Source organism: Hypomesus nipponensis, chromosome 3 (assembly GCF_054491055.1).
Source record: "Hypomesus nipponensis isolate SF chromosome 3, ASM5449105v1, whole genome shotgun sequence".
NCBI classification, from domain to species: domain Eukaryota; kingdom Metazoa; phylum Chordata; class Actinopteri; order Osmeriformes; family Osmeridae; genus Hypomesus; species Hypomesus nipponensis.
In genome coordinates, this window is record NC_140363.1 from 5435925 (window position 1) to 5453553 (window position 17629).

The 17629-nt window shown below is 52.3% G+C and overlaps 1 protein-coding gene across 2 annotated transcripts; it reads right to left on the bottom strand.

The window, feature by feature from the left end:
- Positions 1-1002: 1002 nt before the first annotated feature.
- vps39 (VPS39 subunit of HOPS complex) lies at positions 1003-17472 on the bottom strand. 2 transcript variants are annotated; one of them, XM_084673048.1, is made up of 24 exons: positions 16879-17472; positions 16536-16601; positions 16312-16376; positions 16114-16156; positions 15905-15999; positions 15557-15655; positions 15304-15396; positions 14857-15040; positions 14047-14167; positions 13545-13665; positions 12433-12559; positions 12063-12205; positions 11820-11960; positions 11000-11141; positions 9737-9823; positions 9432-9505; positions 9016-9232; positions 8158-8286; positions 7840-7942; positions 7599-7644; positions 6245-6394; positions 4407-4541; positions 3583-3674; positions 1003-2386 (listed from the first exon to the last, which is right to left on the bottom strand). In XM_084673048.1, the coding sequence occupies exons 1-24, from the start codon at positions 16949-16951 to the stop codon at positions 2305-2307; spliced, it is 2628 nt and encodes an 875-aa protein (XP_084529174.1). In that variant the 5' UTR covers positions 16952-17472; the 3' UTR covers positions 1003-2304. The 2 variants fall into 2 exon arrangements, with proteins under 2 accessions (XP_084529174.1, XP_084529165.1); XM_084673039.1 differs by having other exon boundaries at positions 12433-12562.
- Positions 17473-17629: the final 157 nt, after the last annotated feature.

Here is a 17629-nt window from a genome sequence, read left to right on the forward strand (position 1 = left end):
TACCACCTTGTCTCCTCTCCTACCACCCTATCTCATCTCCTACCATCCTGTCTCCTCTCCTACCACCCTATATCCTCTCCTACCACCCTGTCTCCTCTCCTACCACCCTGTCTCCTCTCCAACCACCCTGTCTCCTCTCCTACCACCCTATCTCCTCTCCTACCACCCTGTCTCCTCTCCTACCACCCTGTCCCCTCTCCTACCACCCTGTCTCCTCTCCTACCACTCTGTCTCCTCTCCTACCACCCTGTCTCCTCTCCTACCACCCTGTCTCCTCTCCTACCACTCTGTCTCCTCTCCCTACCACCCTGCCTCCTCTCCTACCACCCTGTCTCCTCTCATACCACCCTGCCTCCTCTCCTACCACCCTGTCTCCTCTCCTACCATCCTGTCTCCTCTCCTACCACCCTATCTCCTCTCCTACCACTCTGTCTCCTCTCCTACCATCCTGTCTCCTCTCCTACCACCCTATCTCCTCTCCTACCACTCTGTCTCCTCTCCTACCACCCTGTCTCCTCAGGCAGTCCAGGTTCAGAGGCCAGATGAGTCATAGTCCCACTGTGAGCCCGGTGTAGACAGCATTTGGCTGACTGGCCTGGGAGGGAGAGAGGGAGACAGAGAAAGAGAGAGGGAGGGAGGCAGAGAGGGCCAGAGAGGCAGAGAGAGAGGCTGTGACTAACTCGGTTGCCCGGCAGTTGTTGTGATTCTGTTACTCAGCCTGGCTCAGCTTAGTGTTTGAGTCCATTAGCCAGACAGTAACAGTGTCCTGTGAATACTATCTGGTGTCTTAGCCTCAGACCATTACCACACCACAGGGAATCTGCACTGCTTGGAATGGAGAGGCCCATTAATACAGTCGCTTAGCTAAGACAGGTGAGGTAAGGTAGAAGTGAGGTAACGTAGGACAAGTGAGGTGCTAGAGTTGAGGTGGGACAGGTGAGGTAGGTGAGGTCGGGTAGAATAATGTTGCACACGTGCTTACGATCCACATATGGACAAAGAGAGTGAAAATGCATGTTTATTGAAGCAATACAGAATACATACAGTATATGTTGGATTTGCTCTTTAGAGTAAAACCACTTTGATTAGAACGCTTTCATCAATATTCTCTCAGTCCATATACAAACAGTGGTACCAACATCTGTAATAAAATCAGTCCAGACAGAGCGTGTGCAGCCTGTCTGCAGCAGGCGGTAAGGGGATTCAGGTCTGACCACCCTGGACAGCCTCGTTCTATCCAATAGTTTAGCGCATGATTTAAGAATAAATACAGGAGAACAGCCCATTTTAAAGTGTTGTATTTCAGATATCCACCTTGTTGCAAGTTAATTATGTGTACTTTGACTAAGGTAAAATACACACAAAAAAAGCAAAATATTAAATAAAATAAAAAATATTGAACCAGAAAAGGAAAGCATTTTGTAAGTGTATATTGAGACTTGCATGTAATCAGGTAACAAGCACACCAAAAACATGCCTAGACACTTTTGGTAAAGGTGGCCTAAATGTTAAACTGGTCTGGTTTCAAAGCCCTCCTCCGAAATTCCACCTAACAGTCAACATAAAAAGTGAGATGCAAACGACTGCTTTTAAGTGCAATCTTAAAAGTCACACAAGGCATTTAAGAAGAGATGCTGTTTCGAGTTTGTAGCACGCAGAGCTGTCTCTGGGATGGCACAAGTGAGGGAGACTGTGAGAGAGAGCGAGCAGGGGGAGAGAGACCACAGCACTGAGTCAGCAGGCTAGAACAGGCCTCTCACACAGGCCTGAGAACGTCAGGAGACGTGCTTCTCCTCAGGTGCGGAGCGCTGTCCAACATCTCTCTCCAGAGCAGTGGATCCTCACCCAGCAGCGGAACATGCTTGAATGTCAAATGTCTCTCCCTGGCACATCACACTCCATCAGATACACCCCCAACATTCCAACTGCTCCGTCAAGCACACATATACACACACACACACACACAAGCACGCACGCACACACACACATCCAGAGAACCAGCCAGAGAGATACAGTACTCCCGTCTTTAGACAGCTTCAGAGCTACAGGTGACCAAAGATCTGGAACTCCATACAGTATGTTCCAAAGTTCTAGAATTCCTTTACTTTCATACATTCTAGAACTCCTTGACTTTCCAACATTCTAGAACTCCTTCACTTGCCAAAATTCTAGAACTCCTTCCCTTTCCAACATTCTCTTGGCATCTTGCAGAGTGCCTGTAGCAGGAGTCCACAGGGGGGCGCATGTGTTAGCAGACGGAGGCGGAATCATCTCCCAGGGGGCCGTGCGGGAGGTGGAGGGGCATCACTGCTCCGTGGGGCAGACCGCTCGGTCCTTGCAGCAGAAGTAGTGGACCACCACGCCGTTGGGATAGCGGGCGAAGGCGCTAGGCAGCAGAGAGAGAGGCAAATACATCTCCTTTAACTGCAGACAAAGTGAACTCATAGATCAACATGGCCCTGGTCCTGGAGAGCTCTCAGTAGGTCCAGGAGCAGAGTGGAATGCATGCTGAATGAAAGCTGGGATAAGGTTGGTATGAGGGTGTAGCAGGGTGGGGTGAGGGCAGGATGAAGGCTGGGATAAAGGTGGGATGAGGGCTGGAAAAAAGCTGGGATAAGGGAAGGAAGAGAGTGTAGCGGGGTGGGATGAGGGCAGGATGAAGGCTGGGATAAAGGTGGGATGAGGGCTGGAAAAAGGCTGGGATAAGGGAAGGAAGAGAGTGTAGCAGGGTGGGATGAGGGCAGGATGAGGGTGTTAGCAGGGTGGGATGAGGGTGTAGCAGGGTGGGATGAGGGCAGGATGAGGGTGTAGCAGGGTGGGATGAGGGCAGGATGAGGGTGTTAGCAGGGTGGGATGAGGGTGTAGCAGGGTGGGATGAGGGCAGGATGAGGGTGTAGCAGGGTGGGATGAGGGCAGGATGAGGGTGTAGCAGGGTGGGATGAGGGTGTTAGCAGGGTGGGATGAGGGTGTAGCAGGGTGGGATGAGGGTGTAGCAGGGTGGGATGAGGGCAGGATGAGGGTGTTAGCAGGGTGGGATGATGGTGTAGCAGGGTGGGATGAGGGCAGGATGAGGGTGTAGCAGGGTGGGATGAGGGCAGGATGAGGGTGTAGCAGGGCATGATGAGGGTGTAGCAGGGTGGGATGAGGGTGTTAGCAGGGTGGGATGAGGGTGTAGCAGGGTGGGATGAGGGTGTAGCAGGGTGGGATGAGGGTGTAGCAGGGTGGGATGAGGGCAGGATGAGGGTGTTAGCAGGGTGGGATGAGGGCAGGATGAGGGTGTTAGCAGGGTGGGATGAGGGTGTAGCAGTGCAGGATGAGGGTGTAGCAGGGTGGGATGAGGACAGGATGAGGGTGTAGCAGGGCAGGATGAGGGTGTAGCAGGGTGGGACGACGGTGTTAGCAGGGTGGGATGAGGGTGTTAGCAGGGTGGGATGAGGGTGTAGCAGTGTGGCATGAGGGCAGGATGATGGTGTTAGCAGGGTGGGATGAGGGCAGGATGAGGGCGTTAGCAAGGTGGGATGAGGGTGTAGCAGTGCAGGATGAGGGTGTAGCAGGGTGGGATGAGGACAGGATGAGGGTTACCTGTTGCCTATCTTCTTCTTGCAGACGCGGCAGGTCTTCTCCTCGGTGATGACACACTTGACCTGCTGGTGGTATATCCGCTCCTCCTGGACCTACATACACACCTCACGTTTACTGGCCATGGCCAACACTGGGGAGGCTGGGACCTAGTTGACATATTCATATAGCCCCCGTCCCCCCAATCCTTTTTCTAGTGATGATCATAAGCGTGGGTGCGGGGTCTCCTGTGTGTGTGTAGGGGTCTCTGTGTGTGTGTGTGTGTGTGTGTGTAGGGGGTCTCTGTGTGTGTGTAGGGGTCTCTGTGTGTGTGTGTGTAGGGGGTCTCTGTGTGTGTGCGTGTATGGGGTCTCTGTGTGTGTGTGTGTGTGTGTGTGTAGGGGGTCTCTGTGTGTGTGTGTGTGTAGGGGGTCTCTGTGTGTGTGTGTATAGGGGGTCTCTGTGTGTGTGTGTGTGTGTGTAGGGGGTCTGTGTGTGTGTGTGTGTGTGTGTGTAGGGGGTCTGTGTGTGTGTGTGTGTGTGTGTAGGGGGTCTCTGTGTGTGTGTGTGTGTGTGTGTGTAGGGGGTCTCTGTGTGTGTGTGTGTGTGTGTGTAGGGGGTCTGTGTGTGTGTGTGTGTAGGGGGTCTGTCTGTGTGTGTGTGTGTGTGTGTGTGTAGGGGGTCTGTGTGTGTGTGTGTGTGTGTGTGTGTAGGGTGTGTGTGTGTGTGTGTGTGTGTAGGGGGTCTGTGTGTGTGTGTAGGGGGTCTGTGTGTGTGTGTGTGTGTAGGGGGTCTCTGTGTGTGTGTGTGTAGGGGGTCTCTGTGTGTGTGTGTGTAGGGGGTCTTACCCGGAGGAACTCAGCCTGCAGCAGGCTCTTCAGGACCTGGTTGAAGCGCTTCCTCTGGGCCGTGTCCTCCAGCACACTCTCCAGGAACACGCCGATCTCGCGGATCTGAGTGTTGGCTGGCAGCAAGTTTATCGCCTAGGAAACAGACACGTCACAGGTGTCATGGCGACGCTCCTCAGTATCCCTTCCTCCCTCAGTTGCCCACTCCAGAGTTCAAACTCTGAGTAGTGCTGACTCAGTCACCCACCTCTCAATAACAGTCCTTGAGCCAGCTAGGTTAGCCATTGGAAAGCTTGCTTCAATGGGTGGGAGGTGTTTGAGGAGTGAGTTTAACCAGTTGCAGTATTCAGACCTTACCACCCCCAGCGACGGCCCCTAGCGTGGGTATTGTTGTCAGGCTACTGGAGGAGACTAGGTTATGTTACTCTCCTTGAGGACACTCGGTCTGTTACTCTACTGGAGGACACAAAGTCTGTTACTATGGGGTAGGAAAGGGGAAGACAGGGTTCTATGTTATCAGGCTGGATTACATAGAGGAAACATGATCCCTGTCCTGTCTCTGGGGAGAGGAGAGGGGGAAGGGAGGAGGAACCAGGGGGAGGGGTAGATGGAGAGAGAGAGAGGAAGAGAGAGAGAGGGATGAGAGAGGGGGGTGAGACGGGTGAGAGAGATAGATGGCGTTAGCATCTCCGCCGGTGGCCGACCAGCACACAGAGCACGGCAGAGCAGAGTTTCTCCTCGCAGGCTCACGTCTAAAAGCATCCCCAGAGTCTCAGGTCCTCCCTCTCTCCCTCCATCTGTGCGCCGCCCACTGTTTCCCCTCTCTTCACGCCCGCGTGTTTCACCCCCTCTCCCCCCGTGCTGCTGGCATGGCAGGCTCTGGGAGCTCGGCCAGGAGACATGAAAGCCATGAACAGCCACATAAATGCCAATGACGGAGCGCGGAGCAGGAGAGAGGGGCGGAGAGGGGAGCAGAATAGAGGAGGATCAAAAGAGGAGGATAAAAGAAGGGAGAGAATGAGGGCAGAGCAGAGAGGAGGAGAGCAAGGCGAGAGGAGCAGGAAAGAGGAGAACAAAGGAGAGAGAAGAGGGGAGAGCAGATGAGACCCACCAACCCCCGGAACCTCTTGACCTCAGAACCTCCTGACCCCAAAACCTCCTGACCTCAGAACCTCCGAACCTCCTGACCTCCAAACATCAAACCAGTCATTAACCTGATGACCTCTAACCCACTTCCCCGGTGACTCCCTAACACAATACCTATCCTTGAATCCTTGAGAAACCACACGGTACATTTCACCAGCAGGAAGACTGACTAAAGGTCTCAGATAACATAGAAACACAGTTAACAGTGGAGGGATGCTGGGTTTGTCAGGATGAGATATGAAGCTTAAGTAAACAGCTGAGATATACAGTAGAACAAGGCAGAACTCCACAGCACCCAGTCACAAAAACATGTTTATGTTACAACATTTCATAGAGATTAAAGCATTTCACGCGAACAAACAATAAAACAAATTATAATAAACAAATACATTGAATACTAATGACAATAGTTCATTTAGCAGATGCCAAAGCAAGGTACAGAGGGGATTTGAACCTAGGACCTCTTGATCTGCAGTCAATTTCTCTACCACTGAGTTACAGCCATCCACCGAGTACAACTAAAAACATCAGGCAGAGTCGGAATAATAAAAACCAACCAGAGACAGAATTATAAAGTGATAAGAACATCTGACTGCAGATCAAGAAGTCCTAGGTTCGAATCCCCCTTCTGTACGTCGCTTTGGACGAAAGCACCTGCTAAACGCCCCCCCTAGTGGCTGTTCAGGCCTCACCTTGGTGGTGTTGAGCTTGCTGTGGTGCAGCTCCAGCACCTGCAGGGCGGCCTGGAGGTTGGGCTGGGGCTCGCTCTTCTCTATCTGGACGGGCCCCAGGCAGTGCACGTCAGGGGGGGACAGGTACATGCGCAGCAGAGACAGGTACACCTAGGGGAGGGGGGGGGCAGCCGGGGTTAGCACACATGTATGTAGGTGTGTGTGTGTGTGGGGGGGGGGGGGGTACCAGGAGGGGGCCATGAGGTTTGACATCTGAGTTCAATTGTGAAGACCTGTGTGACAGGTGTGTGAATAGTTTGATTGGATTAGACATGAGGGAGTGTTGTGTGAGAGAGAGGGGTGTTGTGAGAGAGGGGGGGGGTGTTGTGAGAGAGAGGGGGTGTTGTGAGAGAGAGGGGGTGTTGTGAGAGAGAGGGGGTGTTGTGAGAGAGAGGGGGTGTTGTGAGAGAGAGGGGGTGTTGTGAGAGAGAGGGGGTGTTGTGAGAGAGAGGGGGTGTTGTGAGAGAGAGAGGGGGTGTTGTGAGAGAGAGGGGGTGTTGTGAGAGAGAGGGGTGTTGTGAGAGAGAGGGGGTGTTGTGAGAGAGAGGGGGTGTTGTGAGAGAGAGAGGGGTGTTGTGAGAGAGAGGGGGTGTTGTGAGAGAGAGGGGGTGTTGTGAGAGAGAGGGGTGTTGTGAGAGAGAGGGGGTGTTGTGAGAGAGGGGGGGTGTTGTGAGAGAGAGGGGGGTGTTGTGAGAGAGGGGGGGGGTGTTGTGAGAGAGAGGGGGTGTTGTGAGAGAGAGAGGGGTGTTGTGAGAGAGAGAGGGTGTTGTGAGAGAGAGAGGGGGTGTTGTGAGAGAGAGGGGGTGTTGTGAGAGAGAGGGGGGGTGTTGTGAGAGAGAGAGGGGTGTTGTGAGAGAGGGGGGGTGTTGTGAGAGAGAGAGGGGTGTTGTGAGAGAGAGGGGGTGTTGTGAGAGAGAGAGGGTGTTGTGAGAGAGAGAGGGTGTTGTGAGAGAGAGAGGGGTGTTGTGAGAGAGAGGGGGTGTTGTGAGAGAGAGAGGGTGTTGTGAGAGAGAGAGGGTGTTGTGAGAGAGAGGGGGTGTTGTGAGAGAGGGGGGGGGTGTTGTGAGAGAGAGAGGGGTGTTGTGAGAGAGAGAGGGGTGTTGTGAGAGAGAGAGGGGTGTTGTGAGAGAGAGGGGGGGTGTTGTGAGAGAGAGGGGGGGTGTTGTGAGAGAGAGGGGGGGTGTTGTGAGAGAGAGAGGGGTGTTGTGAGAGAGAGAGAGAGAGAGAGAGAGAGAGAGGGGTGTTGTGAGAGAGAGAGGGGGTGTTGTGAGAGAGAGAGGGTGTTGTGAGAGAGAGAGGGGTGTTGTGGACTCACGTCTCTGTTCCCGTCAGTCAGCTTGTCGTAGTGGCCGTGACAGTACCTGAGGAGAGAACACCAGGACCTGTTACAACAGGAGCATCTCTTCAATCAACAGCGGTCAGCTAGTTGGGGGCAGTGGGGGGGGATGGGTACAACTGTGTGTGTGGTTTGTATATGTGTAGTGCGTGTGGTGTGTGCAAGTGTGGTGTGCATGGTGTGAGCAGGATGTGTGTAGCGTGTGTGCGCGCGCGCTCACTCCTCTGCCATGTGTGTGTCTTTCAGGATGTGGACGTAGATGAAGAGAGCCTGTTCGTGCTTCCCCATCCTGCCTAGCAACAAGGCCCTCTCCTCCAGCAGACCTGGAGAAACAGCAGGCACACAGTCAGGAGGGGACAGCCACAACACAGCCACAACACAGCACCGACACGGCCCCAACACGGCCCCAACACGGCCCCAACACGGCCACAACACGGCCACAACACGGCCACAACACAGGACCAACACAGCCACAACACTGCCACAACCATCCGGTCCTGCCATCCATCCATCCATCCAGCCGTCCAGCCATCCTCACCATCGAAGGGGAAGTCACTGATGAGCTTGGCCGGCTCGTAGGAGGTGGACACCTCCAAAAAACACAGCAGCTTGTTCCGGAACTCCCCCAGCTCGCCCTCCTCCTTCCCAGCAGCCACGGGAGGCACTCCTAACAGACAGAAGAGCGGGAGGGTGAGAGGAGTGAAGAGCTTCAGGTCAGCAGAGCAGGCGAGACGTCCGGCAGCAGGCACACACAGAGGAAGGCCTTCGACGTCAGACGAGGAGCACTGCAGTCACCCTTCACAGGGCCCTGACAGATGCCTAGGGGGCCCCTAAGAGGCCCCGAGAGCTAGGATCACTAGGAAGAGACATTGATTGATTACCCACCGTAGTCAAATGTTAAAGTAAATCCCTCCTGGATACCCATAGAAAGGTAGATACTTCACTGGCTGCTGCTAGCTCTATGAAGAGGACAATAACGTTTTTGGAATTGAATGTTGCCACTATGTGTCTGCCATGTTGGAGGGGTGAGAAATTGTATGTTATACTGGTTATTTATGTCTTATTGGAATCAAATTCAGTTTACTGGTTACAAGTATCAGGTTCAATTTCTTACACGTTTAAGAAACCAAATTTAATGAAAAGTGCTTCACAATTAAGAAAGTATTCGATTTTCTAGAGAAGTATGCATTTCTCATGACAAACTGTACATGTTTCACTGTACACGCGTCAAATGGCAGTCTCTACCTTTCTATATCCATGATGGACACCGACATGGAGCCGGCTTTGGCTACCGGAATGAGCTGCCAAATTTCACGAGCTACCGTTAGCGGTTAGCTCATCTAGGGTTCTGTCCGAATGCGGGCTGCGTGGACGTGGGCGGGGCCCCAGCACCTACCCTCAGGCAGGGAGTTGAGGTATTGCTTCATGAGGCCCTGCACCCTCTCCAGGTACAGCTGGACCAGCACGTTGTGGAAGTGGGGCCCCTTCTCCTGCCACTCGTGCAGGATGTGCTCCAGGTAGGGGACGGCCAGCTCCTGGAAGCCCTCCCTCAGGAAGCCCAGCACCCGGTCCCTGGGCAGCGCCTCCACCTCCGGCAGGTCCTCCGTGAACATCTGACCACCAGAGAGGAACACAGCTCTGAGTCGGGGGGGGAGGGGGGGGGGCTATATATGAGCTATAGTGGTAGGTTTAGCTTTGCGGTTGGAGCATTGGACTGCAGATGAAGACATCGCAGGTTCAAATCCTCCATCGATCGGTACGCGTGTCCATCCGTGTGCATGTGCAGCCACGCCTCCCCGGTCAGACTCTCACCTTCAGGCCGTCCTCGGGGCAGATCTTCAGCACCCAGGGGGAGAACTCAAAGATGATGCCCAGGTTCTCCATCCCTGCGGGGGAGCAGGGGACAGATTAGAGTTTGGGGAGTATAGCGTAGATGACTGCAGTATAGAAGCAGACTACGGCAGTTTTGTGTGGACGACAGCAGTTTCGAGAATATTACAGCTGTAGCCAATGGTATAGATTACAGGAGTACAGAGAAGATGAAAACAGTAGTAGTGTAGATGACAGTCGTTGTGTAGATGACAGCAGTCTAGTGTTGAATACAGCAGAGCGTTTACCTAGTCTCTGGAGGTACTGCACGGTCCTCTCATGGCCCTTCAGTGGAGAGTTGGCCTTGGTGGACTGGTCTAGTAACACCTGGAGGGCTGAGGAGAGGGCGGAGGGAGGGGTGGGCACAGGGTGGGAACAGACACAGACATGAGGGAACAAGGACAGGGCATATTCCGGATGATGATGGAACACTGGTGTGTCATACTTGGAGTGTAATACAGCTCTCCGTTTGCGTGGTTCAACTGAACATGGACCTGGCAGACACACCCAGGGTGTTTGCCCAAACCAGAACAGCTGGTCTGAGAAGCAGTAGGCAGAGATAACGGAACAGACAGAGGGGGAGAGAGCCATGGTGGGGGGGGGGGGGGGGAAAGAGCGAGGAGAGAGAGAGATCTGAAAGAGAAAAGGAGAGAGAGGGAGAGATTTTTGAGCGAAAGAGAGAGGTAGGGATAGCGTTGGGAAAGGGGGAGAGAGGGGGTGTGGGAGAGAGAGAGAGAGCTCTGAGCGAGGGGGACAGAGACGGATGAGAACGCGCGAGAAAGAGAGGGGAGGAGGAGAGAGAGTAAGAGGGAGGGGGAAAACAACAGGATTACGGAACATTACGTCACCCAAGGAGCTTGTGAAGGACTGATTAAAAACACACGCACCCACAGTGCACCACCACATAACAATCCAAACGACATTAAGGCAGCTATGATCTCAGAGGACAACACGTGTGGCCGTCAGACGGATGCTCCTCTCCAGGACCAGAGAAACTCCTCTCCTAGCCTGCCTGCTTCCAGAAGATCCCCTCAGAACAAGGAGCTCTGATGGGTGTAGCTCAGCGGTGGAACATTTGACTGCAGATCAAGAGGGCCCAGGTACGCCCCACCCACCCACCCACCCACCCCCCCCCCCCACCACACCACACCACACGACCCACCCACCCACCCTCCCAGCCCCTTCATACATTTCTTGAGATAAAAGCGTCTGCTAAATCAACACGTCAACTCAAACATCTCCTCCGGCCGCCACGGCCGAGACAACACAGCTGGCCTGCATCAGCATAAGAGCTGCATATCCAGCATACATAAAGACCCTCCATGTGTGAATCAGCTCTACTGCCTACTGGGGCTGTCAGTTTTCAAACCCTCTCTGGAGGAGGGGGAAGAGGAGGGGGATCCCTCGCCGTATCGCTCCCCCCCGAGGTTTCTTCCGCGGATGATCCGTGCGACGGCTCGTAAAACCGCCCCAAACCCCAGTGAGTCCTGAAGGCGAGTGGCGCAGCGTACCTTTCTGGTGCAGGCCCTTCTTCTCGTACAGGATGATGAGCTCGCTGTACTTGTGGGCCTTCTTCAGCACGTACTCGCTCTCCTCGATGTGACAGTGGTTGTTCTCCAGGCGCAGCAGCGGCGACACCAGCGCCACGTTGGTCTGGAGGGGGGGGAACACCGGCACCATCATCTTCATCATCCTCCTCACCGTCACCCTCGCCATTATCATCATCATCATCATCACCATCATCCCTGTTCGCCCCCCCCTTCCCCGTTATCATTATCACCCTCGTCATTATCATCATCTTAATCGTCACCATCATTATCTTCAACTTAATCATCAGTAGGGAGGTGTTCCATGCAAGGTTAGGGTCAGACTGGGTTAGGGTTCTAGAGGTGTTCCATGCAGGGTTAGGGTCAGACTGGGTTAGGGTTCTAGAGGTGTTCCATGCAGGGTTAGGGTCAGACAGGGTTCTAGAGGTGTTCCATGCAGGGTTAGGGTCAGACAGGGTTAGAGAGGTGTTCCATGCAGGGTTAGGGTCAGACAGGGTTAAAGAGGTGTTCCATGCAGGGTTAGGGTCAGACAGGGTTAGAGAGGTGTTCCATGCAGGGTTAGGGTCAGACAGGGTTAGAGAGGTGTTCCATGCAGGGTTAGGGTCAGACAGGGTTAGAGAGGTGTTCCATGCAGGGTTAGGGTCAGACAGGGTTAGAGAGGTGTTCCATGCAGGGTTAGGGTCAGACAGTTAGAGAGGTGTTCCATGCAGGGTTAGGGTCAGACAGGGTTAGAGAGGTGTTGCATGCAGAGTTAGGGTCAGACAGGGCAGCTAGGCGGTCTTACATGCAGGTAGCACTTCAGCAAGGTGGTGTCTATGATCTGCAGCAGCTTCTTCCTGCTCTTGATAGTGGGGGTTCCCTCCATGAGGGGGGAGGGGGTGGAGGGGTCTGAGTCGTTCAGCTGCTTCACCAGATGGCTGCGTTTCTGCAAACACACAGACAGTTCCATCAGCAGAACTTCTCGCAGGGGGTCAGTCCAACATCAACTTTCTCTCTCGCTCACTCTCGCTCGCTCACTCTCACCAACCTGGGTGAGGTAGTCTATGAGAGCCAGGTGTGCCTTCTCCAGCTCTGCTCCAGACAGGGTGGGTAGAGGGTTGGGGTAGTGCAGCTGCTTCCGGTAGTCAGAGGGGAGCAGATCTGGGTACAGCCCAATCACATGGGTCGGGTCTGGGAACCAGAAACACTCGCCATTAATACCACCATTAGTCGTCTCAAGGTCTCAAGACCCCCATTACAATCAAGTCTCTAAAGGCCATTATAATCAAGGTTAAAGAACGCCATTAAACCAAAGGTGATTGAAGGTATAGTAGAACCATTACAATCAGCTTCTATGAAGGTCATGAGAATAATTACAATCAAGTTCTTAAATCAAACAGAACAAAAAGCTACTTCACCTGTGCCAAGCTTGGCAAACACCTGCATGGAGTCATCAAACCTCCTCTGGCAGAACAGGTTGAAGGCATACAGGTTCTGGATGTGGTGGATCTGCTGGCGCTTGTCTCCATCCGAGTCGTCCTTCATCTTCTGGGAGACACACACACTGGGTTAGACTACGACAACACCTCCAGTCTGGTTCCACTCTCCACAGCCTTCTGGCAGGGAAACCCACTACAAAGCCGCTTCCTCCTGCTAGGAAAGGCCTGGAGGAGGCTGGACGGAGCAGAAATTAGGAGGTACCGTGTCCTTTCTGCCCAGATGAAGCTTGAAGATTAAATATAAAAAGTTTTGCTTTCGGAGATAGACCACAACTGTGTCTAGTTAAAATGCAGACAGTTCCTTGGCACAAACCACTGAAATACTGATTAAACTGGATTAAAATTAAATAAATAAAAAAAGATGTTGTTATTAGATCCATAATTTTCTGCTTTACTCCATCTGCAGTTTGTCTTTGTCGCTTTGGACAAGAGTGTGTCCAAAGCCAATAAAATGTAAATAACCCAGTTATTTAGCCCAGTGATGTAACAATTTCTCGTGATAGTTGCTGTGTTTGGGGCCGTGTACGGCTACGTATGGTGCTGGGTAGGGCTGTGTTTGGTGATGTGTTTGGGGTTGTGTGTAGGGCTGTGATTGGTGCTGTGTGTAGGGCTGTGTGTAGGGCTGTGTGTAGGGCTGTGATTGGTGCTGTGTGTAGGGCTGTGTGTAGGGCTGTGTGTAGGGCTGTGTGTAGGGCTGTGTGTAGGGCTGTGATTGGTGCTGTGTGTAGGGCTGTGATTGGTGCTGTGTGTAGGGCTGTGATTGGTGCTGTGTGTAGGGCTGTGATTGGTGCTGTGTGTAGGGCTGTGATTGGTGCTGTGTGTAGGGCTGTGTGTAGGGCTGTGTGTAGGGCTGTGTGTAGGGCTGTGTGTAGGGCTGTGTGTAGGGCTGTGTGTAGGGCTGTGTGTAGGACTGTGTGTAGGGCTGTGATTGGTGCTGTGTGTAGGGCTGTGTGTAGGGTTGTGTGTAGGGCTGTGTGTAGGGCTGTGTGTAGGGCTGTGTGTAGGGCTGTGTGTTGGGCTAATAATCTCACCGCCAGCTGCAGCGCCAGCTCAAACTGCTTGTCCTGCAGCAGCTGTCTGATCTGGCTGGCGATGGACACGGGCACCAGTCGCCACACAAAGTGGTTACTGGCAACATACACAATGTTGGGCCTGGGAATAGCAGGGGAGAGGAGAGAGAAAAGAATGTTTGTTGTGATAAAACGAAGCATAAAAGCATAAAGGCCATTATCTTAAAACGGAAGTTTTAAGATAATGAAATATACAATGGTTATCCCAGCATAACCTAGTAGTTGTTGTGGCATTTTCCCTGTTACCTCACTGCTTTAGCAGGGTAACAAATACAGTCAGTTTTTACTTTTGAGAGTACTTTTGTTTTACTAGATATGATTTTTGCATCATTTTATTGGTTGGTATCGTTTTATTGGTTAGGTTCTAATCACGTGTGCAGTGATCGGACATGTGATAGGCTGACTGGTGGTCGCCATCCTTCGTTAGCCAATCAGAGCAGAGCCATGAGGAGGGGTGTCTCACCCAGCGGAGGTGATGAAGCGAGGTCTCTGGAGCTCCACACTCTGGACCAGCAAGCGAGGCTCGAAGGTCCGGATCTCCACGTAGCGGGGCAGGACAGCGATGATGTAGGGGGGCTGGTGCTCTGGGGTCGGGAGGGAGAGAGAGAGAGGGGGATTAGACATCCAGGCTTCAGAGGCAGGAAATCCAGCTGGAGCCAGCCATCTAGACAGGCCTGGGAGGAGGCCCTGGGCTGGCTGGCTGCTCCACCAGGCTGCCCTGACAGCAGGGACGTGGATGACAGGAGAGGAGGGTTTGAGGCTGGCTGCACCTCATCCTGCCCTGACTCCAGCCAAAGCCACAACCTATGTCGGCGTTTATCACAAAGAGGAAATTGGAAACCTTTTTGAAACCTGAAGGCTTTAAGGCTTCATTTCCCCTTCCATGCAGTTATTTCTGCATTCCAATGTGAATGAAAGGGGCCTATAAGAAGAAAGGGGGCCTAACTTTGCATTTTCTTTGTCACCAAAGGTCATTGGAAAACTGGGCATGTTTCGTGGTCTCTGGGGTCTTGGTCGTGAGCCTGCACACTGCCCACGGAAAATATTGACCTTACACTTAACATGTGTGCGTGTGTGTGTGTAGAGGGGAGGTAAAGTTCCTGTGTTTAACACAGTGCCTGTATGTGGGGAAAAAGGGCGCTACTCATAAAACCGGCACCTTGCGTTACTCACAGCAAAAAAACGGCGTGACAACATTCCCCAAGATCCCAGTCACACCTGGCAATGCATTATGGGAAGAACCTAGACTGACAATCATTTCCCCAGTCTTTACCCATGGCAATGGGGATGTCTGTCCAGTTGAGGGCGCACTTCTGGGTGCAGACCCCATCCTCGTTCAGCACCACCGTGAGGTCATCCTGGCCCACCGCCACCTTCCCATCAGCCAGTGGGGCGACCAGAGCCTCCAGCTGCTTGCCGGTGGGGAAGAGCTCCTTGATGGAGCCTCGCCCGTCCATCTGACAACACAGGACACGGACGATCACGCACTGTCGTCAGTTAGCGGACACTCGTTATTAGAGTGTAGTGCTGGGCTCACATGCAGTCTAGTATGCGAGAACTGAACACCATTGATCGCGTCCATAGAATAAACATTCTGTGAACATGCTGGGCGAGTGTGGATGTGTGGATGAGTAGATGAGTGTGGATGAGTGTACATGAGTGTGGACAAGAGTAGATGAGTGTGGATGAGTGTGGATGAGAGGATGAAGGTCCTCCTCACCCGTATCAGGTAGTAGTCCCTCTTGAAGCCCACACAGATAGAGCTCTCGCACCATGCCATGGACTTGGGGATGTCTGGGGCGGCAAAATCCCCCTGAGACACAGGCAAAGAAAAGACTGTTACAAATACTATACTTTATTCTTGTCCTCTTTGCTTTAGTTCACTCTGCCCTCGTCCATGTGTCCTTGACTGACAGCCCCTGGCCCCAGCCCCAGCCCCTGGCCCCAGCCCCTGCCCTTGCACCCTCTCTCACCTGCAGCTCGTAGAACTCCCTGTCCTTCCAGTAGTACAGCTGCAGCTTCTTCTTCACTGCTACACACATCCTCAGTTTGGCCTCGCCTGAGCTGGACTGCTGCAAACCACACGATAAAACAGATAAATTACAGATAGACGGTAGAGATATACGACAGAGCTAGAAGACAGAGATAGAGGACAGAGCTAGAGGACGGAGATAGAGGACAGAGATAGAGGTTAGACATAGAGTAGATAGAGGACAGAGATGGAGGTTATGGATAGAGGGGCAGAGATACGTAAGGTCTCAGCCTACGTGGTAGGCACACTTAACCGGTGAGCCACTGCAACAAAAGGACCAGGGGTTTACCTGCAGGTCACAGGCAAACAGAGTTGCTCCCTTGGCCTTGGACACCACAGTGATCTGCTGGAAGGTCAGGAGGTCATGGACGTGGATGTTGTTCTCTGGGGAGGAGAGGAGCACATGAAAACACGGCGCGGAGGCGGGGGATGTACTGCGTGCTAAACACAGAGAAAGAACTGAACTGTCCCAACTGAACGAGGGAGTATAGAGTGTACCTAGGAGGCTGACGAGGATCTTGTACTGTGACACCACAAAAAGCTGCAGAGGAGGAGAGCGGGATGTGGTTGAGAGCGTACAGATGAAGATAATGTCATGTTACGCACACACACACACACGCCGCGGCTGTTTCTTATAAACCACTAACACGTCACACTGCGTTCTCAAACAACCCAGGTACTCGTTCAACATAGTACCTGCTGGATCTTCTTGGAGAAGTTCTTATTGGACTTCTCAAGCGTCACCTCGAACCTGTTTGTGCCTATTGGTGGAGAGAATTCAATAATATGTCAATAAGACATGCTGTGTACATGCAAGGTGAGTGGGTGAGTTTGGTATGAGGAAATGCTCCACTTTTCCATGAGCAGGAAGCAAAGTGGTGGATACATCAAGTCATTTACAGACAGCAGCACTGAGTCACCTGCATCCTTCTTTATTCTGTAGAGTAGGAGGTGTCCTGGTTTTGTCCCCACAAGAAGCCAGTCCTCTGTCCAACAGAGAACAGAAATCTGAGACAGCGTGTCTTAGTACAAACACAACAGCTCGAGGGGTGACATGTTGGAATTCATGTCCAGCCCAAGCACTTCTAAGTGATGAGGCTGGTAATTACAGCATTACCTAACCTGTTTACAGCTGCGACGGTCACCCCTGTAACGAGCTGGCCTCAGTGCCCACATTTACATCTTGAATGACCACTTGGTGGGCCTTTCACCCCTTCACAGCAATGTCATTGAGATAGAAAATGTTTGGTCGTGTCAACTTACCCCAGGCCGCAAGGCAGTCGATCTGTAGGGGCAGTTTTTCCAGAATAGGTACAGGCTCATAAGCGTCATGCATTTTGGAATATTGCTGATGATTGATTGCTTATTTTAGTGCAGCTTGATTATAAAAAGAGAAGCAGTTGTCTTCTAACAAGAGGCGGTAGGCACGCCTATGTGAACTCGCCGCCGCTCTTCATTATTATTCTACACAGTTGACTGTAAATAATACTTCATAGTTTGTCAAACCAGCTGTTAACAGTTTCCGAAATGTTTATACAGCTTATCTCTGATACACTTTCAGAAGACACCTAGTTTGCAGGGCTAGCCACTAACTAGCATCGTACAGTCACTTAGCTAGTTAAGGCTAGCTAACGTTAGCTTACACTAAGAGATCCGACAAACCAACCAGGAATAGTAAACCATTTCTCATCCCATGCTTGGCTGTTCCCGACCAACCGTATTACTCGGGTTCGCAAAGGAAATCAGAAAGGTGAAAAGTAAATCTGAACGCTGGTAGTTCAAATGTCTTTGCTTGTCTCAGATGCAGTGTCTGCTAGCTAGCTTCTCGCTGGTTCCTCAATGTTGTTGATATCTTAGCTGACTCGGGAAGGTTTGACAGGCACGTGACCGAAGTCAGTCACTCACGAGTGACGAATTAAAACAAGGAATACATTCACAGCTTTCAAGCATGGCTTTGTGGGGCAAAAGTATTTAACTGCAGTCACGTTCAAGTTTAACAATCAAAAGACCAAAA